The sequence below is a fragment of the Lynx canadensis genome, chromosome F1 (assembly GCF_007474595.2).
Source record: "Lynx canadensis isolate LIC74 chromosome F1, mLynCan4.pri.v2, whole genome shotgun sequence".
Lineage (NCBI taxonomy): Eukaryota > Metazoa > Chordata > Mammalia > Carnivora > Felidae > Lynx > Lynx canadensis.
In genome coordinates, this window is record NC_044319.2 from 50402229 (window position 1) to 50429234 (window position 27006).

Here is a 27006-nt window from a genome sequence, read left to right on the forward strand (position 1 = left end):
AGAAACTGTTAACACTAATAAATCTTGGTTAGAGAATGATACAGGAGAGTTGCCAGAGGAGTTATGAGAGCCTCCATAGGATCTAGAGAAAAAGCTCATGCTTACATCTTCTTGGCAACTGTCTACAATAGTTACTTGACATGAAATGTTTTGGACTGAGAAAGGAGGCCAAATACAGAGTTATTAGTGATGTGTAGCTGAACATGAGCTTAAGAATCATTGAACAGAAAGAAAAGTAGACACAACAAATTTATTTTTTTTCAAGAACTTTTATTATGAAAAGAGAGAACCTTAGGGTGGAGGACTGAGGAAAACAAAGAAGCTGGTCAACATTATTTGATTAACAAAGTCACAAGTGCTATTCTCACACCTAAAAGGGATGAAACAATGAAGAGAAGAAGTAATTAACCAAGAGAAAGGGGATTATGAATCATGTTTTAGGGCTTGTGGCCATCGATGGACATAGGTATATGCATAGGTATATGCATAGGTATATGCATATATTTTTCTATGAGATAGGAGAAAAGGAATTCTTCATACCTGTAATACATAGGAAATTTTGAAGTAAAAGAAAATAAATTTTTCAAGTTTTAATTCTGTTTTTCCAGAAGAGGAATGGGGATTTTCAAGAATAATTAACAAGGAATATATAAAAAACTTTACTAGAAAATGCAAATATCCAATAAGATTATAAAACTATGAGGTTAGCACTATATATATTTTTAACTGATGGAATCATTTTGGATTTTTATATATAAAATAAAATAAAATTAGATGAAATATTAAGAAAATGTAAACTATAAATACTATGCAAAAGTTAGTTTTATTTATTTATTTTTTATTGTTATAAATATTGATATTTGTTTCAGGTTGTAATTGAATCTACATGTGAGAAAAGTGAATACCATTCTAGTCTCAACAAAATTTCTGCTGGAGACCTAGGTATATCTAATCGTGATTGGGCATAAAATGTACACATAATAGTTTTATATGATCATGTGATGTCCTTGTTTGTATGAGTTTGAAAGAAGAACAATTAAATGATGAAAATTTTTGTTTTGTTTTTAAACTGAAACCAATCATGGAAAAGAAATAGACACATTGTACATCTAGAGTTCCAAGTAACCTTGTAAACATAGTTCAACATATTGTTTTTACCCAAAGAAGTGACTGGAGAGCTTTTTTGAATTATTTATGCTAACCATCTGTTCTTTGCATATCATATCTTCCAAAACAGACAAATCTCATGGCCTTCAGACTTTAGCTACTACTACTTCTAGATGAGCAGCTGTTTTCTTATCAAAAATCCATACTGAAGCTGTTTATCCTAAATTGGTGAATTTCATTAGTATCTCCAGGGCTCCAGCTGAATTAATCTATTTAAACAACATTCTCCTTAAAAACAGGTGCTTAAGTGGCTTATCCCAATTCTATCGTTTTAACAATAGTACTCAGGGAAAAAAAAAACAAAACCAAAAAATATTTCACATTTCCCATGAAAACAAACTATCACCATTGCTTTCCCTTGCTACTACTTTTCCTTATGAAAACAGTATACAGTTGTCAAACACAGAGTACTTTTATGGCATCACCTTAATCGGAGTGGTATCAGTCTAAAATGTTTCCAAAGTGATGAATGATTTTACAAGAGTTTACTTATAAGTTTAAAAAGATACTTTGAAATAACAATGTTTTCTGGTCACTCTCTTGATGTTCTAGAGCTGCCAAAATAAAGTACCACAGACTTGTTGGCTGAAGACAATAGAAATTAATTCCCTCACAGTTCTGGGTGTCAGATGCTCTGGATACTCTGGAGGAGAGTACTTCCTTGCCTCTTCTGGCTTCTGGTTGCTACCAGCCCTTCTTAAAGACTTATCACTTGCATCACTCCAATTTCTGCCATTGTGGTCACGTTCCTTCTCCTCTTATGTATATGGGGTCGGCCTGTACCTCTCTATTATAATATTGCTTTGATATGCTATGATGGTGTTTAGAACCCAGGTCAGGAATTCAGATGAATCATCTCATGTTATCAAAGGAAAAAAAATCACACTAGAAAAAGGCAGGAAGATTTTAATCAAAACTCTTATAGTAGGAGAGAGAGATGGACCGCAATTCTCCTTTAACAAAAGGTGGGATATTTTTTTTAATTTTTTAATGTTTATTCATTTTTGAGAGAAAGAGAGAGTGACAGAGACAGAGCACGAGTCAAGGAGGGGCAGAGAGAGAGAGAGAGAGAGGAAAACACAGAATCCAAAGCAGGCTCCAGCACAGAGCCCAATGCTCGAATGACCTGAACCACTCAGGCGCCCCATAGGTGGGGCTATTTTTAAACAGGGGTGAGCTAGTGAGAAAGTATTGGAACAATTCAAGTCTTGGGGGAGGTTTATTAATGTTAATAGGCCATAGGTGCTTGCTAATTATTGCCTATATTTAGGCTCCTACCTTCCCAGAGAACATGAGAAATAGGTGCCTCTCTAATGATTATATTTCAAAGGGATGGTTCCCAGGTTCTTGAGAAAGAAATTCCTGGGTCATAAAACTAACCAGGGGCTGGGATAAGATTTACATTTCAAAGGGTCAGAGGAAGAATTTATAATTCCAAGTTTTCTAAAGTAAATGCTCTAAGCAAAGAGAGGTCAGGGGTTGCCATAGTCCATTTGGACTGCTGTAACAAAAATGTCAAAACTGTATGGCTTATTATGAACAAGAAAAACTTATTTCTTACAGTTCTGGAAGCTGAGAAGTCTAAGATCAAGGTGCCAGTGCATTTGGTATCTGGTGAGGTCCTGCTTCCTCATTTTTAGGTATTTGTTATAGCAGGAACCCCAGTCCTAATACCATCACCTTATGGATTACAATTTCCACATTGGACATAAACTTTCAGACCATATTAAGGGCCTGTATTTAGGAAGAAACCTAAGTTTGAGTACGCTGAGGGGAACATTAAGGCCATCTTGGTCAATGTCAGGATCCTTAAATTAATCATGTTTGCAAATATGTTTTTTCCAATTAAAATAACATAAGTTCCAGGGATTGGATATATTTTGTATGTGGATATCTTTTGGGAGCACATTTTTCTATTGCAACACTAAAATAGTGAATAACGTTGGTAACTGTCTTTATAGTCAAATGTCTTAAAAAGTTTTGATAACTCAGATATTTGAGGGAGTACAAACATCAAGTAAACCTTCCTAACACCCTTTGAAACGCTTTATCACTCACAGGACTCAAATGCAGAAGTTCCTGCTTAGGCTTTCTACATTACTTCTTGTCTCTTCCCAAATATCCTTTTACTCTTTTCCAAATTATTTTTATGTTTTCCCAAATTTATTTCATATTATCACCTCTCTCTTTTCCTTCCATACTGACAGGTTTTTTTTTCTTTTCAAAGTCCATTAAGTCATTTCACTAGTTTACAACCAATTGTTGTTACAAAGCTACTGTGAAGCTGAGTTACAGAAATGTGGTCTCTGAATGCCCTTATTATGTTACCTGCTATTCAAAACAATGTGTGCAAACAAAAGCAGTTCCAAGAAAGTGCTGTTCTCTCTAGGCAAAGGACCAGGAAAGGGGAACCTAGAAAGAGAAAATTTTGGGACACTAACTTCCTGACTCAAGCCAAACACCCCAGAAGAATCTTAAGTCCTAACCCACCCCTGTCAACAAAAGCTAAGTTGGGATCTAGATTTCTGACCTCGCCAGTCTACAATGAGCTTCTTCCAACCCCCTCCTTAGGGTGTGTCATAAAAGACCAAGCGATAAGCCCAGACCTTCAGTCCTGCTGTGTGGTAATGATACCCTCTTTCTCACGGCATCAGAGGGGACCTACAGGACAGTCAGGACTGTCACAACCAAGGGACCAACAAGGCCAAGTCCCTCAGTGTCAGAGAAGAGTATGTGCAGAGCAGTAATGAGACACCTATTCCTTCCTGGCAGGACTCTATCAGCAGAGACACCCTGTGAAAACTGATCTTTCACCCTTTCTAGCAGTAATGAGAAGTCCTTCTCTCCAGGAGGTTCAGTGTAGGACAAGATTGGAATTTGGGTTTTTACCCTGATTTGGCATTAACAAAATGATGCCCTTTTCTGTGTGTGACAGTGTCAAAAGCAACCTGATAAAATACACTTAAATAAGACCCAGTGGTTTCTAATGTTATACCCACAAGATCCACATCTTATTTGAAACTACTCACCATATAAAGTATCAGAAAAATCTCAACTTGAATGGAATAAGACCATTAACATATAGCAACAACAAAATGATACAGATTTATCTGATGAAGATTTTAAAGCAACTATCGCAAAAATGTTTGACCGAGGATTTATGAACATGCTTAAAACAAATGAAAAAAATATATATATAAAGTCTTCTGTGAAAAGTTAGGCCAACTGCTAAGGCAGAGGTGACAGTTCTCATAAGACTGCCCTCATTTTGACACCAATGGCAAGGCTGAGAGTTTTCCAAAAACATTCTCGCTTTTGATAATTCGCTGGAAAAACTCACAGATGTCACTGAAAACTATTATATTCATGGTTATACTTATTTACAAGAAAAAGATACAGATTAGTCAGCCAGGGGAAAAGTGAATAGGGCAGAGTCCTAGGAATTTCTAAACTTGGAACTTCTGTTTGCCTCTCTGCATGGAGTCATTATGCGTTAGTTTCCTGTCACTGATTTGTGACAATATGCATGGTGTGTTTGTTACTAACTGGGGAAATTCAGCTGAGCCTCTATGTCCATAGTTTTGTTTTGTTGAGAGAGAGTGCGTGCATAAGTGGGGGGAGGGGCAGAAAGAGAGGAAGAGAGAGAATCTCAAGTAGGCTCAGTGCTGTCAGCACAGAGCCTAAAGTGGGACATGATTCCACCAACCATGAGATCATGACCTAAGTCCAAATCAAGAGTTGGATGCTTAACTGACTGAGCCACCCAGGTGGCCCTCTGTGTCCATAGTTTTTACTGGGGCTCTATCACGTAGGCATAATTGTTTGATTGCTCATGCCTCTGATCTCAGTCCGCAGGTCAACTGATACTGTGTGAGCCAAATCTTCAACACGTTACCACATTATTAGTCTTTCTGGTGTGGTCAGATCCCATACTAAATATTATCTTGTGTGATTAGCCCCCTCCCTAAATAACATGGTAGACAATCTGTCATAAGTCAAGGCTCCATGGAAAAGAAAGATACTGCCATCAAGCATGACAAATATTTCCTCCCAGAAAATTAGAACTAAGATCAGACCTTTTTTTTTTCTTTTTGCAAAGATAAATGTTTTATTTTATACATTCCACAAAAAATAGAAGTTTTAGAGAAGAACATATGGAATTTTTAGAAGTGAAAAAGATAATAACTAAAACAAAACACTCAATAGATGGGTTCAATAATAGAATCACTGAACTGGAAACTAGAAATATGTAAATTACCAAATCTGGACACCAGAGACCAACTTATAAAACAACAAACAGAGCTCCAGGGAACTGCAGTACTCTAACAAAAGATCTAACTGTCTTGTCATCAGAATCTTGCAAGTAGAGGAGAAAGAAGGGGAGGACACAAATTACTCAAAGACAGTATAGCAAAAACTTTCCTAAAGTTGGTCAAAGACACAAAACCTACAAGTTCAAAAATTTGAAAGAACATCAAACAGAATGGACACAAAGAAATCCACGCTAACACACATCATGTCAAGCTTCTGAAAACTATGGATATATATATATATATATATAGCAAAGAGTGCAAAATAACTTTTCACTTGTAGGGATACATGGTTTGAATGACTTCTCTTAAGAATTATGGAGGCCAGAGGAAGTGGCAGTATTTTTCAAGTGTTGGTAGAAAAGAAATGTTAAGCAGAAATCAATAAATATGAAAAATATCCTCCAGGAATTAAGGAAATGTTAAGACATTCTCAGGTGAAGAAAAATGTAGGTACATTTCACCAACAGAGCTTCCCTGAAGTGATGACTAGAGGAAGTGTTCTAAACAGAAAATAATAAAAGAAGGAATCAAAACAGCAAGAAGAAGAAAGAACAACAGAAACAGTAAACATATAGGTGAAAACAGTTAACAATAGGCTTTCCTTTTCCTCTCAAGTTTTCTAAATTATGTTTGATAGCCGAAGAGGAAAAACCATAATACTGCCTAATGTGATTCACTATGTATGCAGAGAAAATATTTAAGGCAATTATATTCTAAAAGGAGGAAAGTAAAATAATTTAAAGGGCATAAGTAGTGTTTCTGTACTTTTTTCAAACTGGTAAAACCTCTGTACAAGCCCACTGTAATAAGTTATGTGTGCATGATATATGCCTATCACAACCATTTAAAACAGACTTGTGCAAAGAAATGCATTGAAATACTATAGATAAAATAAAATTCTAAGAAATGTTCATGCAATGCACGGAAAGGCAGTAAAAAAGGAAACAAAGGAAAACAGGAAAGAAAAGAGAAAATTAAAAAAAAATAAAATGGCAGAGTTAATCCTTCACATATCATTGATAATTTCATGAAATGAAAATGATTTACTTTACTTGTATTAAACAAAAACTGTAAACAACCATAACGTCTCTCATTAGGTAAATAGTTAAGCAAACTGTGGTGTATTTATACCTTGCAATTCTACTCACCAGAACAAGGCACTAGTAACTGTATTGGTATGCACAAAAATGTGGATAAACCTCAAGTGCATTATGCTGAATGAGAAAAAGAAAAACACCCTCAGTAGATCACATATTGTCTACTTCCATGTGGATAACATTTTCAAAATGAAAAAATTTATGGAGATTCAAAATTGGTTATTGTTTGCCAGTGGTTAGTGATGGTCAGAGGAAGGGGGGTTGCTTGGCTATAAGAAAAGAAACAAGAATACCTTTGCAGTGAGAGGATAGTTCAGTATCTTGATTGTGGTGAGAATTAATATATCTCTTTATGATAAAATAGCAGAGAACTATACACAGGCGTTGTACCAGTGTCAGTTTTCTGGTGTTGATATTGTGCTATATTGGTAGAAAAATGTACCCATTAAGATAACTGAATCTAAAGTACACGTTTCTGTCTGTACTATCTTTGTAGCTTCCTGTGAGATTTTATTTTGAAATAAAAAAATTTAAATAAAGGGAGCTTAGCACTAAATAATGGTGTGTTAAATGGAGTTTACCTTATATTTAAAAAACATAGATAATGCCTTAACTTCTAAAGTCCTTGAAGAATCAGTTGGAGTTAGACTCTGGTAATTTTGAGCTAATTATATGTGATTTTTTAAGTAATTTCACACACTAACTCATTTAACCTTATAAATCCTGTTAGGATGTTACTATTATTACTTGTGAGAAAACATAACTTCCCTCGATTTCTTACCTGTTCTGCAAAATTTCTTAGTCTCTGAAAAACATGTTCTCATACTAAAAGAATTAGATTTGTCTCCCTGATTCAGTAGCTAATTGCTGTGATCTGAAAGGAAAATAAAACTTCTATCTCCCCAAGAGGGCCAAGTGGTTACAGCCCACACTGGGTTTCTTGCTTAATCCCCAGGAAGACAGCAGATACTCTCTCCCTGCATCTGAACATTTCAAGGGGAGATGAAGATCCAAAATTCGCAGAAAATAATGTAAAATTTGAAACATACGGGCTGTCTGATTTCTGGAGAGATTTTATTTATGTACCAGTATTGAGTTCAGATTCAGCCCCATTCATTTCCAAGGAGATGTCTTCAGATAGGGAAAGGGACTGTTGCCTCCTTCTTTGTGAACAGAAAAGGTCATTTTTCTGGTAATGCTGGACCCTGGTCAGGCTGCTTGTGGAGAAAAAAATATTATCACCTTCATCATGTCACTCCAGAGGTAAGGACTAGGGCTAAGGGGGCTGACACATCATTATTTACAGTGAGATATTTCATAAGAAATCTATCTCCGAACCAGAACACCTCGTGTGCTCATTCAGGATAAAAGTAATAACAGTGAATATTGCAAACCCAACATTTCTCCATTTAACAGAATAGGAAACAGATATGTTAAATTATTTTTCCCAAGGTCATATGGTTTCTGGAGGGCAGTGAGGGAACTAAAGCCTAAATAGACTGCTCCAGAGTCTCTTCATTTAGCTCCCTTTTGTAGTGGAGAAAGCAGCAATTTAATTTAACACGATCACAAACTAATATTAGATAAGGTGTCCTGAGTCTTTCTGACAGTAGATCTATTTTGCCAGAAAGATGATTCATTTTGTATGCAAAGCAAATTTTCTCTTGTTTTCACTGAGCAATCCCTTGGGGAACTTTTAATTGGATTGATGAAAATTCAGGATTCTTTTTAATAATTTAAAATAAGGCAACAGAGTATTCATAATTACCACTTTTTGTCAGTAACAGGGACTGGGTTAGGAGTGTAGACAAAAAGGAGTGTCAGGACCTGGGTTGCCATAGATATTCAGAGGCCTGGGAATATCACATTTAAGATTACAAACAGTCTCTGTGAGTTCTCAATATAATTATGTTTTCTTTATTATTTTGCAAGGGTGTTAATTGCCTCCTAGTAATTAACTTCCCATGTGACTGTCAAGAAATGTAATCAATAGTAAGAGCAAAGGGACCAAGCTGTCATGGTTTCTGTGACCAATATCCTTTTCTCATCTCTGGCAAGGTGTTTCTGTTTTAATAAAATGAACAGGTGCAAATGTACGAGGTTACTCCAGAAAGCCACCAGCTAAATCAGTTCATCTCATGGTTCCGAAATTAAAATGTAGCCAATCAGAACTTTGAAATATAATTGCCTCATTTTCAAACTTAAATACATTATGAGCCTCCTGCTAGTGCTGCACCTGGCAAATCTACTTATTAAAGTCATGAAGGGAAGAGTTTGCTGAGACATTTTAAATATTATCCTGACATTGTAATAAAAGAAAGGAGAAAGGTAGGCATGATCTAATTCTACTTATGTCTGCTCAGTTTGGCGTATATTGCTATTCCTGCAAAGCTGATAACCAAATTTCAATCATGGAAATATTTCAAACAATTTTATACAAGGTAAAACTTACAAAACTTAAATATATCACCTCCTTTATAATTCTTCAATTTCTCTTGACTTTTTTTCATTACTCCGATATTGTCTTGTCATTTGACTCACCCAATTTGTTTAATATTTCTTTTTTTTTTCTTTTCTTTTTTTTTTTTTTTTTAGCAAATCCATTTTCCTTCATCTCCATAGTCGTTTTCCGAACATTTATAGACGCTATGTGAGTAACAGGTAGGGGCTGTAAGAGAGATGAAATTCAATCTCCGTCACTGTGTTGGCAAAACAATTATAGGTGTTCTGAGATGTAATTAATCTTCATCAGCAAGCAAGAAGGATATAGAATCGGTATTCAGATTTTTGTCATCAACATTTTAACCTAATTTCTTAGATATCGTCTCCTCCCTTTCTTGGATGGTATAAATAATAATAAGATGTTGTATTTTAATGAATTAAAATGCATACTTGCAAAGTTTGATATTGTAACTAGCTTGTATGAAATGCAATTACTCTGAATGAATATCTTTATAATCCATATGGCTATAATACTAACAATAATGACAGCACACAGTAGTATTTATAAAAAAATACACATACTGAATATGGGGAAATTTACAAATCTAAATATAATTAAAATGGGGAAACATAATGTGTGCCAAAGTATTATGTAGCAGCAGTTACCTCATGATATCCTATTGTTCTTGGTGACTTAGGAATTATAGGTCCCTAGTAATATATGCAAAACCTTTGGGGAATACGTATTACAGAACTTATAGTATCTCAGCTTTTGGAATAATAATATGATTTTTTTAAATGTTTATATTACATAACATTCCAACTTGTCTGGAACTGTAGACTCACCTTTTTCAAGAAAGATTTGTTTCTTAAAGAACTTAGGTAATATCAAGCATGGTTGTCAAATTAATTATAAATTCCTATTTGAATTTTAGAACTTCTTGGGATTTAGTATTGTAAATATGGGCTTGCGGAATTTATCACCAAAATGTTTTATTTTCAGTGTTTTTCTGTTATTTGATAATTTTACTTATTATCAGAATTATACATTAAAATTATGGATTTTTTTTCTAAAAAATAACTTGACATTGACACCCAAAATAATGGCAGTAACGAATACATTATATTGTGCGTGGGTTTGTCATCACTGCATAACCTTGTCCATCCTGACAACCACAGGAGTTGTGTTTTGGGAGAGGTATACTTCCCTGATAAATCACAAACAAACAAACGAACAGATTTGATATTGGCTTAGTGGTAAATTGATGGATAGTAAGGAAAGATGTCAGCCTATGTGATCTTTTGGTAATGCTGTCATCTGTACCTATTTACAGGGGAGGTCACTTGTCTCATGCAATTATAGCTCTAGGGAAAGGAGTTAAAAAGCAAAGCCTTCATGTTCCGTGTTGATGGCAAATGGCTGTGTTTGGCCATTTGTTAAAGAAACACATGAACTCCCTTTAGGACATGAAAAGAATATGCTCTTTGGGGGACATGAAAGGGACAAAGTCCAGAAATTTCAGGCTTTCAGACTTAAAAGAGCTAACTGCTTCTAGTGTCCAAGCATTTCAAAGTGAAGAACGAGAAAGCTCAAGGGACACATGTTCTGTAAAAGATCAGAATAAGGATGTGGTCTTCCGTTAAAATCTTGGTAGCTTCAAGGCAGTCAGTCTCCTTTAAATCTAAGACAGGCAGAAAGGCACAAATGTAAAGAAATGTAGCAGATCTAAGAACTATCTCTGGAAAAGAACTGTGAGTTCAGTTACTGGTAAAGGGGAGTCATAAAAGGAAGAACCTCCCAGAAAGTTAAACCAAGGCCTAATCAAGGAACACTTTCCACTTCCAGAGTAAGGAGTCCATAGTGTGCCATGGAGGGACTCAGGATGGTTGTGAACAGTGACTTCTTTGTGTCTTCTATTCACACTCTTCACGAATGGTAGTGATTACTGTCATTACTTTCTCCCTCTTACAGCATTTATAGTATGTATAAGAAGCAAATAAATAACTCACCTTTTTAATTTATTTGACTTGAAGACCAATGGAATTCATATCTGAAATTGATTAATAAATTAGTCCACATCTCTCAGATAACTTGGCCTTTGCACTTGATATGGTGATGGGATATTTGTTTCATCTTCCCTCGGAAGAGTAGAGTAGAAGGAAAGGGATATTTGATGATCAGCAGGGTAGACTCCTGAGATGGTAATGTTCAACCAGCACTTCATTTGCTCCCTTATTTTTCTTGGTCCTCTCATAGTTACATGGTGTAAGTGACCAGTCTTAACAAATAAAGGATCAGGCAAGTAAAGTGTGTAATTTGTGGACTAAGGCAGTAAACACAACAAAACACATGTCACTTTCTCTTTCTCCACTGTGAAGATCAAGACGGTCTTATGTTCCAGGGTATGTACTTAGAAGGAGGTAGAGCCTCTGTGATCCTGGGATCCAGTAGAACCCACTGCTGATCCAGTGGACCTGTAATGTGAGCAAAAGAGAAGTGTTGTTGTTATTTTAAACATGTAGGTTTTGGGGATACATTTTTATAGAAGCGAAATGGAGCTTCTCCTGGCAATTGCAAGATATGTAAGAGAAGATAGATACATGATAGATGATAGATAGATAGATAGATAGATAGATAATACTGATATTAAATACAAAAATTGATTTCTGTTAATGTTTTAGTGCCCTATAAAAAGTAAAAATTATACGCTATTTTATGTTTCCTGAATATGCAATAGAAAAAAGAAAACTACAATTTGTTTGGAAAATATGAGAATTGTCCCTAAACGTTTCTTGAATAATTACATTGACTTCATTTATTTGTACAGAGAAGAAACATTTCTGGCCAAGGTCTGATGTTTCCATGGGTTCCAATACGAGTAAACATTCCTTGAAATTAAGTAAAGTATTGTGAACGACAAAAATCATTTGGAACATAAAAAAAAGTGTATTTTCATTTTTGTTCTTTGTGTTTTGCCCCAGTATATGAAAGATAGCAAGATATTTTTAAGTAATATATCTTTGGTAAATTGCTATCATAATGTTTGCACAATAGTGAAGCATCACTTTATTGAACATTTATTTGGGAGCTTGAAATATTTGTTTTATTGTAGATCAATCCCTTTGATAACAATTTTACTAGCTTTGCAATTTGCTATTTCAATTTAATATTGCCAGTGGTGTTAGACCTGCTATTACTTTTATTGCTTAGATTACTATTGAAAATATTGTGTGAGAAAGAAGTAATATTGCCATGATTTTATTATTAGACCACTTTTCTTACACACAATGCCAGGATTCTACAAAAGCATCAGGCTCTCAGACCATATGGTATCATTTATATCTTTTATGACTGGCTCTCAGAGTTCCCCACTAAGAATAGTAATGGTGATTTTCAGAGCTATGATCATAGAAGCTTACCAGTGTACCAGATCAAATAAATATGATGCTCCAGTTTTGAGACTTTGCAGTACATTTTTTGGGGGAAAAACAAATAATAGCTGTGTCAGTTTTGTTTTTCTGCCCCATGTAATTCTAAGATAACCTATGACTTAAAAAAATTATTGAAAGCATGCAGCAGCTATTAAATTTAAACTAACATGATTTTTATTTTTGATTATTGTTTATATTGTTTGAAAAATGACACATTATATGTACATTCTTGGGGGATGGATATCCCAAATTCCTTTTTCTTCAATTTAATAGCATAACCATCTTCTATTGATAAACACATAAAATATGATATTGCTTCATACTGTGAAACTGGTCCCATTTTTTGTTATCAGTATTATATTAATGTTATTACAAATAAAACTATATAGTTATTTTATATATTAGTCACATATTATATGCATTCACTACCTAATATATAGACTTTGAATACAAGAGGTTATATGTGCGTTATTCTTCAGAGCAGCAGTTCTCAAAGTGTACTCAAAGGACACCTGGGGGTCCCTGAGACACTTTCAGGAGGTCCACAAGATCAAGTCTCTTGTTATAATGTTATTGAGATGTTATTGCTTTTTACACTTTCATTCTCTTATGATTGTATAGCGGAGATTTCTGGAAGCTTCGTGGTATATGATGTTGCAATAAATTGAATGCAGAAACAGGAGCATCAGATGTTTTCTCTTACGTGAGACATTAAAGAAGTTGCAAAAAAATGAAATAAAGGCAATATTTTATGAAATATATTTCATCTTAAAAATATAGGTATTTTTCAAAGTATGTTTTTTATATGTGAGGTGTCCTTCACTGTTATTTTACATGAATAAAAAAATAAATATCTAATTTAATAAGGTAAATACCTATGAGATAGCCCACAGAAACAAGAACTTTTCTTACATCGAGATAAGAAGTTGAGGAACTATCAGTCCACACTTTTCCTTGTCCATCCTCAGTTACAATAATCTGTGTGTTACAGAAGTAAGGTAGTAGTGCTTGTGCTTGGAGGAATTGAGGACATAAAACAAAGTCTCTCCCTTGCCATTGGGTTTTCTATCATAGTTGCAACACCTTAAGATCTCCGTTTTGCTCAGGAGGATGCAGGAAAGGGCTGCAAGGAAGAAGAACAATACCTAAATACCTAGAAAAACAAGACTTAATCCCTACACCGGCCCCCCCTTGCCCCGCCTCCCCGCAGATTGCTGCTTCTGTGACCCTGGCCGGAATGCTAGGTATCCACTAGAGACTACAAGCTGTTTCATATTTGTTCATTGCCGTCAACAATAAAATCAATGTTCTGTAAGAGGACAATGGGTAGGGGAGGAAACTAGCCACTGGTGCCTCACCTACTTTCTTTACCTAAACTGAGTAAAATGAAACCACTAAAGCGTATGTGAACAAGGGGCTTGAAATGGGAAATCGTGCTTGCATGAGGAAAGAACTTGGAAAGGGAGGGATTTAATGGGATAAACAGAAAATTAAGGAAATATCTAAATCCACTTAATCTCGAAGCCCCACAATGGCTTGGAAAAGCGAGGCTTGGCAGCTTGGACAAGTCCACGAGGCTGCATGTATCTGGCCACTTTCACGATGGAGCCCATGGAGAGGTATTTGGAACTTGCTGTTTCTGGGCAAGCTGCCATTTCTGTGGAAGCTGCTAAATCTGTAGAAGCCACCATGTCACTGAATTTACGGACGGACTGTTTCTGTCACATGTCTATGGTCATAAACTCCGAGAATAATGGTTCCCACTTCATAGCCTCCTTCCGCCTCCCGCAAGTTTCTCTCACCGACATGCTCTAACCTGGAGCCGTCCAAAGAAAGGGATTTGGGGAAAGAGCTCTCAGCTTTGGTCTAGTGATGATGGTTTCCAAGTTCATAATAAACAATTGACTTTATTGTGATGTGAAAATGCCATAGTCAGAGATGTTTCAATTCGGAATAAATAGAATAAGCAGGAACAGTTGGCAGAATCACATATTGTTTTTACTTTAAAAGGTTAAGGTCCTGAAAAACTTACGTATTATGATGAAAAAATGTATTGGAGGAGCACGATATAAAATACACTTGGTTAAATTGAATCCAGATTTAAAAAATCTTCAAATATTAATATTAAATATTAAGATATATCAGGAAATACTTTCAATTCATGACATCATAAAATAGAGAATATAACATCTCAATTCTACATAAAAGCTAATATATAAATATTTGAGGAAGGAGTTAAAGATAACTATACATCCTTAATTACTATATTATACACAGTAATCCCTACATACGTAATTATATATATATGTTAATTTTATACATACAGATACATATAAATGTACATTTACACATTTATTTGTTACCACAGGCACTGACTAGGTCTTACGGAACATTTCATCATATTTTTTATACCAGCAGATACTGGTATACGTGTAAGATTTTTATAAGAAAGGAAGAAAAATAACAGCAGATTTCAAATGAATATCATACAGCCACATAGTGGCCTGGCTTCTCCATCCTTCCTAGTTGTGTGTAGAGATATTCTATGTGGCTGCTTGAGTAGTCTCCTTGTCTTGATAGTTTACCTGTTGTTTTTGTGCAGAATCTCGGTCGCTTTTTTTTGTTGTTGTTCTCAGAGGTTTCAGTATTTGAAAGGTATATTTACTCTTTGTTAAAGGTTGGTTTTCCAAAGTTTTAAAACAATGTATTAAGATTCTATCAAATGACCAGGGACTCAGATAATTTCTCTATAGTGCATCGAGAGTCCTACCTATACTTGGAAATATACTTGGCGTAAACTATATCAGAATAGCGTAATATCTTATATGTTTATTGGTAGCTTATTTATAAGTCACCCACATGAACATTGTTAAGAAATGGTGACTCTGTGTGGCACTTGGGTGGCTCAGTCGGTTAAGGTTCTGACTTCGGCTCAGGACATGATCTCACAGCTTGTGAGTTCGAACCTTGCATTGGGCTGTGTGGTGACAGCTTGGGACCTGGAGCCTGCTTCGGATTCTGTGTCTCCCTCTGTCTCTGCCCCTCCGTTTGCACCCTGTCTCTATTTCAAAAATAAATAAACATTAAAAAACAAACAAGCAAAGAAAAACTTCAAGGGGTCTTAATAAAAAAGAAAGAAATGGTGATTTTGTTTTTATAGTTCTAAAAATTATCTTGTTTGAAAACACTTTATAATAGTTCAATAATATGTGAATCAGGATTATTTTAATAAGTATCATACATTTTCATGTATGTTTAATAATACTTAAGATGACAACACAGTATATAAAATGCAAGTTATGGCTGAAAGTTACTTAAGTACTAATTCACCTTTTCTGTAGACCTGTGCTCATAGGGAAAGCACTAAATTTTTTGGCCTCCACTTTCATTGTTGTGAAAGAAGAGAAACCGCTGCAAAAAAAATGGACAACTGGTCTACAGGGGAAGGTGGTGTCAGATGTGCTTTTCCAACTTCAAGAGAAAGTGAATATTCTTTACATATTGCTGGCTAGTGAAAGGATATGAAATAAAATCTCTCACTTCTCACCACCATTAGTTACCCTCACCCAGGTTTCTCTGTCTGACAATAGGCACGTGGTTTCTAATAAGCTCCATATCCTAAGCATGTCCATAACCATATCCATTCTAATAAGCTCCATTGCCTGTGGGTTCCAGAGTCTCTCTCTAGGTATTACTTGCAAGGCTTCACATCTGGAGGGGTTTATTTAACATCTCTAAATCATGGTTTTAACATTCATACAATGGGCACAGCAATAACGATTGTGTAGAATTAAGAGGTAAGTGCCTAGAGCAGTACTTGATACTTAAAAGACACTGAATGTACATTTTCCGTAATCGATCGTGAATGAGTACTTTGAGTTTTGCTTTTAACCCATGATTACATTTTTGCAAGATATTTTGAATATTTATCAATGGTCTGAAACTTACATATACTGTAATTTCACCACCTGAAAATCATTTGCCAGTTTCTCATCCATAAATTAAGAAATTGATCTATGTTTTTATTTTATAATGTTGCTTTCAACCTGAATTCCCTTTTTCCATAGTAATATTCAGGCTTAGAATTATAATATTTATCTTATTTCCATTCTGTTTTCCCACATGGCTAACTTGTAGTTTCATATTTTATATGACTAAACTCAAACTCTCCTTTTCCGAATGAATTATTCTGTATATGTTTACGTTTAGCTTCAACCATTTCTCTCTGGATCTTGTCAATTGGTTAAGCCATTTAAAAAATATATACTTAATTCATATTATATGCAATGTACTGTGTTAGGCTTTTGCAAATGGAAAAGACAAAGAAAAATAAAAGGTTGCTGCAACCCTCAGAGAAATATAAAATTATCACTCCTTTTATATTTCCTTGAGTCTATTATTTTCCTCGTTTTCTTTTCTCATAGTTGGCTCTGTGCTATAATTCCAAAATTCAAATTAGTTTCACATCACATCTCAATAAATCTGGTCTGTCCTACCGCACTGTTATGAGGTTGGATGTAATAACATTTGAGAAGTCTACCAAACAAAGGTACTTTTTAAATATAGAGAATAGTAACTTTTTCCTCATTACCTCTGTTTGTTAAGACAGAAATCATGCATTTTTCAGAGTTGGTTTGTTCTGAGCTCTAATTAATAACTGTGTCACTTTAAACAATTTGTTGAACCTTGCTAAGGTACATTTCCTCAACAGTGAAATGCAGAATATAATAGCACCCATCCCCAAGGACTGCTGTAAGGATTAAATGAGATAATCCATGTAAAGTGCTCACCACAGCATGCATAGAAACACTGAATAAATTGTAAGAAGAAAAATAATAGCCACCATTTATCACTAATTACAAAAAAGGCATTTTATTAAGTTTTCATGGTAATTATCTAATTTCATTTACACAAAAAACCTATGAAGAAAGTACTATTGTTATAGCTACAATAATGATTCTTATTGTAGTTTTAACACAGCTAGCACAGTGATAGGCATGCTGTAGACATTTAATAAACACTTGCTATACTTTTGTTAACCTCTAGATTGTAATTACCTTTAGGCCTTTATTAGCTGTATCTACCAGTCAACGTTCTTTCAAAAATAGAATCTGACTGCAGTAGAAAAAGAATTTATTTAAAGACATGGCTTGGACGGCTCACGGAATCTGCAGGAGGACTAGAGATTCCTGCTCAGAGGCTATGCCAGGCCCAGTCCCTAAATCACATAGCAAGTGTAATTTCTTGAGGACGTCGAGAAGCAAAAGAATCTACAACTGGCACATCTGACACCCCAAAACAGCTTATTGAACTCATCGTTAATTCATTTCACACAACTCCCAACATTTGTATATCTTTGTTGTAAAGGGAGTTGAAGAAGCAGTTACCTGTTCCTCTTTTTGGAGAGAATATCCAAATGTGCTCAGGGCCACTAACTTAGAAATTTCACTCAGGCATTGAGTGCTTCCGTTTTCATAAGATTGATTTGTGGTCCTTGTACATGGCGAAGGTATGGGCCAGCAGCCAGGATCTCTGCTACCTGGGTTTCCAAGTTTTTTTCAGTATGATGTCATTAACAAAATATGTCCTGGGGCATGATGAGATGGTCTACGTTCCCATGAAATAAATCATATCACGGAGACTATGAAATGATTGAATCCTAGAATGAAAGGAGAAATGAGAATGTTTACCTTTTGTACCTGACATTTGAAAGAAAACTGCTTCCGGTATATTCTCTGTGTACAATGATAGAGGAAACAATTTGTGCCACAAGAGAGGATTTATCCCTAGTGCCAGGAGTCATTCCACCAGTAAGCTGCCACATCTGGAATAGCATTTCAGTTAGAGTTGCTCTATGGTTAAGCTGTAGCCAACATGATGAGTTAATTGGAGATGGAATATGAATACTATCCTCACAATTTTCAGTACTGAATGGATCTATAATTCCTGCAGTTGTGTCAAACAGAACAAAATAAGCAATATCACTTTGGATTTAGTCTTTTGGTAGGAAAGGAAAGCTTCATTGTATTCTTCTTACCTTAATAGGTCTTATTTCATAATACGTTAGGGAGCCAATGTTCCTCTATTCTAATTCTTTACTCAGGGACTGGGAAAATAAAGATGGCATGAGTTAAGTTCCCACTGGACCTAATTTGAGGGGGATTCACGGAAAACCCAATTTACTATCTTAATTCTATAAGGCTGCCCACTGATTCCTGGAATATTCTGGCATTCAGGAGCCCTAAGAATTAATTCACAATGTACAGAAAAGATTTGTCCTACTTAAACTTGTTACAGGAGTTCCGAGTCTTTGAGATGATTCAGGACTGGGAATTCAATAGGGCCTCATTCTTCTCTCTCATGATGACTCAAGTCAGGTCTTAGTCTCCAGATTTAATTTTTTTTCAATTATACAAATCAAATAGAACTTCAGGGCACCAGTCCTGTATTTAAATCCCTAGGAACCATGAGGTGATTAATAAACTATAAAGTTCCTACTGTTTAGATCTTTCTAAGTAGCACACTAGACCTAATGTATACTATGATACCTATGCTTCAGTCAGAGTATTAATTGTATCCTCATTGAAATCAGAATTTTCCTGATTTCACACAGCTTTTCACACTAACTGGTATCCCTACCCTACCGAAAACAGCCATGTTATTCAGCAGAGATGTTAGCTTTGTCTTTCACCAATGCATGTAATTTTTTTCTCCAATAAAAATTCGCGAATTCATGATAGCTTATTGGAAAATTAGTCTTAGTTTCAATACACTCCCCTGGGGCATAATGGCTGATGGAAGTGGGGCATGATGAACTCTGGCTTCCCAGTGAAGGTCATTCCTTTGATTAAGATTATTACAACGGCTGAAAGCAAGACAGCATTAGTTAATCAGACGAAGAAGGTGCTGTTTCTTGGAGTCAAGGAAGCAAGTATTAATGATTAATGCTTTGAATTATTCTGAGTTAATTTCAGTCCTTCCATATACCTACCTTGCAGTTACCGTGTTCCCATGCCTTCCCAATCAGCGTTCTTTCTAACTTTAATTTAACAGATCTAGCGGGAATTTAAATTCAGTCTTGGGATCAAAGTTTGTTTTGAAGCCCTACAGCTGCAAGAGATAAAAGATTCCTTTAGCACACTCTTTGAAAGACTCCAACATTCATTCCGTTCTTTGAGAAGAAAGTGCAGGGATTTGAGCTCTTTAAGCAAGCCATCTCTATTTGCAGTAACCAATTCACCCTCAGCCTTTGAATTTTTCATGTTCTTCGTTCAGTTCTGTGGGCACATAGTCCCAAATGCTGTCTCCACAGCATTCTAGATGAGCACAGGTGGTAATTTCTGTTGTCAAATTTCCACTCATAATACCATATAGATTTAAAAAGCTTCATGTCTCAACCAGTCTAGGACACCAAGTATATATTGTCCCAATTCCCCAGGAGAGCTATTGCCAAAACACTTCTGATACCAGCACTTTATTAGCCCAGATTCTTTGCTGCAAGTAAGGAAAACAGGCTCTAGTTGAGCTAATCTGATAAAGAATTCATTAGAGGATATTGTATAGCATATGGAATCATCAAGAAATCTGGAGAAGCATACTTTTGGGATACATAGGATAAAGTAAAAAATGTTGCATAAGACTTACTTAGTGAGGTCATCACCGCTAACTGCAATAAATGCTAGATTGCTCCGGACACTACCATCACTGCTGTCACCACTACTGCCTGAGAGAGTTGCTCTGGGCATCCTCTTTGCTATTCCATCAATGGCTTAAGATTCAAAATCTGGGTGGGCACACTGGATTCCTATAGCTTTCATGATGAGCCCGCTCTATCTGTAAGGGACTGAGAAAGTGAAGACTTGAATCTTTCAGGTTCTGTAGTTTATGCTCTGTTTGGGTAATTTCTCAAAAGTTTGAAAAGGAGTTCATAAAGAGGATCCTCTAAAGAAGGGCAAACTAACTGGCTCGCCATACTGAAGTATTTTAATATGAAAATATGTTGTGTCTTTCAGAGAAAAGGAAAACAGGAAAAGCACAATTTATTTCTACACGGCTATTAGGGATTAGGATCAATTTTAGATTTATGCCGTTGTGTACCCATCACTTTGTAGCCTCATAAAATTGGCCAGTTCACAAGCTATTGAACAAGCTTGTCATTCAGTTTATGCAACATTATAGTATTTTGTCAATATCAGTAGAAACTCTATACCCATGACATAGAATGATGTGAATAGACTTGCAATGATATGTGGCCACTCAAAGTCATGTCAATGATTTACTGTAAAAGTTAGGAAAATTCTAAGCTAATAAAAATCATTCAAATAGTCCCTATGAAATGTTTGGATAAAAAATCTTTATAAAAGTAAACATTGAATAATTATAGTCAGAATTATGGAGTGGGTCACAATTTATGTATTTATGTATTCATTGTACTCCCTCAGGGGTAAGATTTTCATTTCAATCCTTGGTAACTTTCTGCCATTCGGGACACTGATTGCATGAATTTTCTTTCTCTCAATTTTTTTTTTATATCAGTCTATCTTCCTACTCACATCCCCAATTGCTTCTGGATTGTGTATGTTACCAAGTAAGGCAATGATTTATGTCATGTCAAGGTTTGCAATTAATTTGGCAAATCTTTGCTAGCGAATATCAGAAGATAAAAGAATCCATGCTATTTTCTAGAAAACTGGCTCTTGAGGAACAAAAAGTAACTTTATACCAGGGTGTTCCGATTAAGCAATAACTTTGAAGAGCATTGATGAACACAATTTCATGTTCATCTGTCAGCTTTGGAGTTAGTACTTAGTATAAGTATCAACCTATTTTAGACTAAACCAACAAAACAAATTAATAAATAAAAATACAGCCATAGAATCAATATATTTTGCCATGTGTTCAGGGTACAGTACAGCATTCAGTACAAGGAACTTTATTTGTTTTATTGGCTTATTGCTTACAGAAAATTTGTGTTACTACACTCAGTTGTTATTAATATGTATTATTTCAGAAAGTCCTGCATTCGCAAACATAAGCAGGAGATGAGTTTGAAGGCATTAAATTGGTAGTGTCACAAAATCAGAAATGATGGTTCTTTCTTTTTAAAAACAATGTTTCATAGATTCGTCACATACAGCTGACACACAATTTTTTTTATCTATTAGCTTCCTTCATTTTAAGATGCCCTGTGTCCCTGTTCTTTGCACATTTTTTTAGATACTGTACAATATTTTATTACTGTAGTAAGACTATTGCTATACTTTCATAATAATTAAGATTGTCATCCATATAGCATTGTCATTTCTACTGAAAAGATTTTTGATTGTCTCAATAGGTTAAGTATTCAGAAAGCAATGCATAAAATGTGAACCAGAAGGCTTCTACTTTTATATTAACAAGTAACTAAATAAGATCATTTTATTTAAATGTGTAACACATAAGACATGCACATAGTGTATTGACAAGTCAATAGTATTTTTTGGCTATCTTTTTATATGGATTCACAATACTTATTTAAATTTTAGTCAAGTAACACATTGATATGAATTCGTAAAAACCATAAAAGCACAGTTTCCTCCCTCAGTCCTTCCTAACCGTAGTCCTATTTTTCTAAAGGAAAAAGTTTCTGTTTTGGATTATTTTGATGGATTTATAACTGAAGAAGTAACTTCTAAATAATCATGAAAAATACCTGATTACTTTTCTACATTTTTGAGGAAATGAATTGTATTTTCTCAAAGCTCTAGAAAATTTAGAATGCTTTAGAACACATTTGAAAATATATCCTCAATAAGTTCTGAACATAGATTTTGAATATTTGAAAGTATATAATTATATTGGTCAATGCTTTTCATGCTCATCAGTATAGGCAGAAAGGCAAATCAGGATATCCATATTTATGACTGTGAAGCATGAGAATAGAGTATAAATATAAAAATCCATAAGATCAATATGTAAATGCAGTAGTGTTAATAAAAACTTTTGCTAACAGAGTTATGAGATGAAAATCATCTGTATTCTACATCCATAACTGTGCCAATAAAATTCACATGAAGGATTATTAGAGGAATTGTATTAATATTTAAAGCACTTAAAGGAGCTCCTGTCAAAGTAAGAACTAATGAGAGAGACAGAGAGATGGGGATGGGGAGAGATCGAATTAGTTTCAAAACTAGCTGATTAAATATCAAGTGTTAACTAGAGTTACTATCAGAGGAGGGGGGCGGAGAATGAATCTTGTTCAACTGTTTTTTTAAAAAATACATTTATACTTAAAAAAATATTATTTAATGGAGAAGTACTAGCAGTATAGAGAGTTAACATGGTGCCCAGCTAATCTTCTATAACTTATTTCGAAAGTGTCACTTAGCCTAATTCCCTTTGCCTCCACAGATTCATTAACGCCATACATTTCTCTTCGTATTATTCTTTGCTTCATGTGACCTAGTTTTCTTAAGAACAGTGATTGACTGCAATTTCCTGCCAGCAAGAGGTTGTTTATTACTATTATAATTATTGTTGTATTATTTTGTTTCTCTATAGTCCTCAAAACCATGTTGAACAAAATTATTTAGTTGGTACATACTTAACAGGTATTTCCAAATTTACATCTCCCTAATAATCTAGATACTAAATTTAGTTTTTCTGGGTCATTTTTGTATAACCTTAATTTGTTTTCTAAGTTTATTCACCACAAAATGTATGGTTAGTCATCGTTTACTTGCCATTTGAAAAGTACTTTATCTTTGACATGACTTCTGGCAAATACTGTGGGCTAAAATGTTGTGTGACATCCCTTAATCATTGTATTGTCTCTTTGTAGTTATGTAAATTAGTAGACATGTAATAATTCTAATGTATCACTGAAATTTCGTGTTCACATTCTATAAAAATGAATTTTACTAATTGCCAAGCACAAAAGAAAAGATATCCAGAAGCATATTTCTGGAGATTCTCTTGACCTCTAGTAGAATGAATTTCAGAAACTGAAGACATTATTTTAATATCAAAAATAACCTTGTGTCATTTGCCATTTAAAAATTAAGATGAAAGTTTATCCACACTCACTTTCATAAACTGAAACATCTGTATGTTCTGTGCACAACAGGTGTCCAATAAGTATTTTGAGTGACTGTCAATAGTGACTCTTAATGACTTCATAATGAAGTCATTATTCAAGTGCCATGTTAAAACTGTGTTTCTTAGAAATTATATAGTGACAGTTTTCAGCTGACAGACACTGTTACATACATTTTGATAATCCAAAATGCATTCTATTTTAAAATACTATTTAACTGGAATAAAATTTACTAATTTAGAAACTTTCAGAAGTGTATTACAACAAACAATGAAAATAATTAAAATATGCATAGCCATGAAACAATAAAGTCTTATCAAATGTTTTCAAGTAAAAGATGACAATGAAATGAATGATTAGTTTTCAAAGTAGTGGCATCTGCTCTGTGAATAATCCAAGAAATGCTTTCCAATTTCCATGCATCAACTCCTTTATTCAAAAGAAGGAATTTCTCAAAGAGACACATGGGACCAAACAAAATGTAGGGTACTGTGAAATTGGAATTTTAAAATGCGTCTCTTATTTATACCCTGATTACTTTAAAAAATTATTTTAAGCATATCAAATGGGTATACCCTCAAAGTTCTTCTTCATGGGGTGCCTGGGTGGCTCAGTCATTTAAGCACCTGACTCTTGATTTTGGCTCAGATCTTTATCTCATGGTTCATGGGCTTGAGCCCCATGTGGGACTCCATGTTGACAGTGCAGAGCCTACTTGGGATTCTCTCTCTCTCTCCCTGTCTCTCTCTGCCTGCCCCCTCAAAATAAATAAATAAACTTTAAAAAGTTTTCATCATAATTTTTTGCTATAAAAATCATTTTTCCTTCTTCTAGTAAAAGTCTATACCTTCAATATCCAAAAGATGCCAGGACTCTGTATTCCTTTGCTCTAGAAGAAATAACAATTCCAATATTCATGAATGTGATTTTCTGTTAATTGACAAAAAGTACTTGGCAGCATTGATGAAATAGTTTGGATCTGAATATTGAAATAGCCCTAATACATAAAATGAATATAAAGTAATTGCCCTAAATATGTATATGTGTTTGTGTAATTCTCTTTTGCCTGAGTGGCATAGTTTAAAAATGATAATTTGGAGGTTTTAAAACAGTGTGTTAGAAACACTGCTTGCATCACGAAACTGCTATTGACACACTTTGTCCAAATTCAGTTAAATAAAAATGACTGCAACTGACCATTTGAAAACAACTGTTTTTTGAATCGGATATTTAAAACTAAATGGAACTTTAAAGAATTGTGTATAACATCATAGAATTTTAAGTTAAATGAGATTATGATCATCCATAATGTTCTCATTTTCAAAGGAGGGAATGAAGGTACAGAGGAAAGGTTTAATGTGTACCATATAACTTTTTGGTGGGTATAAGAGTGACTATAATGTCACTTGTCTCACCTGCCAAATAATACTTCTTAAGCCACTGAAAACACTTTACAAATTTTGTGGTGTGTTTGTGTGGACAAAACTCAGCCATACACTATAGTGAAATGAAAGCAACATGGAATTCTTAACAAAACCAATGCTTTTAAGAAATAGTAAAAGCCATAAAAAGGGTGTTTTTGTTTTTTGAGTCCTTGTTCATATTTACTTTGGAACTAAAAGAGACATGGGAGAAAGGCTATACTCTTTTCTTTTGTGAAAATATATTTTTATTGAGGTAAAATATATATAAACATAAAATTTGCCATTTTATCTATACACTTCAGTGACATTAATTACATTGACAATATTGTGCAACCATCACCACTGTCTTGTTTTCAAAAAGTTTACATCACTGCAAACAGAATTTCTGCATCTAATATACAATCATTGTGTTCCATTTGCTCTTCCCTCACCCCTGGTAAATTCTAATCTATTTTCTATCCCAATGAACTTGACTAATCTAGATATTTCATATAAGTGGAATCATACAATATTTTGCCTTTTTTTTGGCCTGGCTTATTCCACTTACGTATTTTCAAGGTTTATTCATGTTTTAACATGTATCAGAACTTCACTTATTTTTATGGGTCAATACTGTTCATATATATATTATTTATATATATATACATACATATATACACATATGTATATATATATACATATATATGTATATATACATGTATACATATATATGTATATTTGTATATATATATACACATATATATATATATACACAAATGTGTATATATATATATATATATATATATGTATATATGCTACCACAATTAGTATATATAGTTATCTATGGATGGATAGTTGAGTTGTTTCCATCTTTGGCTATTGTCTCAACTATCTTTTATGTTTAGAAAATTAATAAACTTTTAGATGCTTGCTTATTTTAGTGTGGCATCAACTTTGGTTTCTACAGTTGGTTAATCAGACATTTGAAAAAAAACAATTTCAGATAGATAATTAATGGAACCAGAACAAAAGTCAAAATTAGAACTTCAATTTTTTTTAATGTTTTTCTCTTCTGTATACACTTTGTTTCAAACTATTTTGCCTTGACACATTAGAATATAGTTAAAGGGAATAACCAGATTGCATAGTTGAATTTTAAAATTTTCTATTTTAAAAGCTTTCTCTTTCTTTGAACATTAATATAATCATTTAATAATGATTATATATATTTTCTCTACTGAGTTAATGAAAATATTTCTTTAAAATGGAGCACTTGTAAAGAATTATTAATATTAATGCCAAAAATGAAAGTTAAATTAATGACTACCATTTGTGGGAGAAAGTTCATTCAAATACCATCTAAGGAGAACATGGAAAAATTAAGTTCAGCTTTAACTTTCAGGCCAAACTATTTGCTTTAGCACAAGTTATTTTAATTATCTTCTTCCATGAAAGTTCTATTTTAAGGGGAACAAAAAAATAAAACAATTCGAAAGCACCAAAAAAAAAATCCCAACTTGCTATTAATTTGCTACACACAGAATCATAGATTGTATTTGTTTTTAATATTAACATATTAAATGTGTTTGGAGAAAAGGAAAAATAACTATTTTATTAAAGTATTGAATTTCAATATTTTTCCAGATGAATTCAAGTTCTTTATGAAAAGGCTACCCATGAATTATTTCCTCAACACATCTACCATAATGCATTTGTGGACAATGGATTCTAATTTTCAGCGCCGCTATGAACAACTGGAGAACAGCATGAAGCAACTGTTCCTAAAGGCGCAGAAAATTGTACACAAGCTCTTTAGCCTTAGCAAGAGGTGTCATAAACAACCCCTCATCAGCTTGCCAAGACAAAGGTAAGACATATGTGGCAATATAGACAACTAAGGACATTGTTTGGCCAGTAAACTGTATTTATTTTCTAAATGTGAATGTGGTGATATACATAGAATTGTGTTATAATTTGTATTATTAGAGATAATTTGAAAACAATATTTTCTCAATAAGTCCTCAAATAATAAATAGTGTTTTCCAAAGTAGTATTCCAATGGGGAACCCATATAC

At 34.2% G+C, this 27006-nt stretch overlaps 1 protein-coding gene across 1 annotated transcript in view; it reads left to right on the forward strand.

The window, feature by feature from the left end:
- BRINP3 (BMP/retinoic acid inducible neural specific 3) overlaps positions 1-27006 on the forward strand; it is a 409556-nt gene that overhangs the window by 311207 nt on the left and 71343 nt on the right. The window contains exon 7 of the mRNA XM_030303111.1: positions 26576-26798. Coding sequence (XP_030158971.1) covers positions 26576-26798 — 223 coding nt within the window. The remainder of the gene's footprint in view (positions 1-26575; positions 26799-27006) is intronic.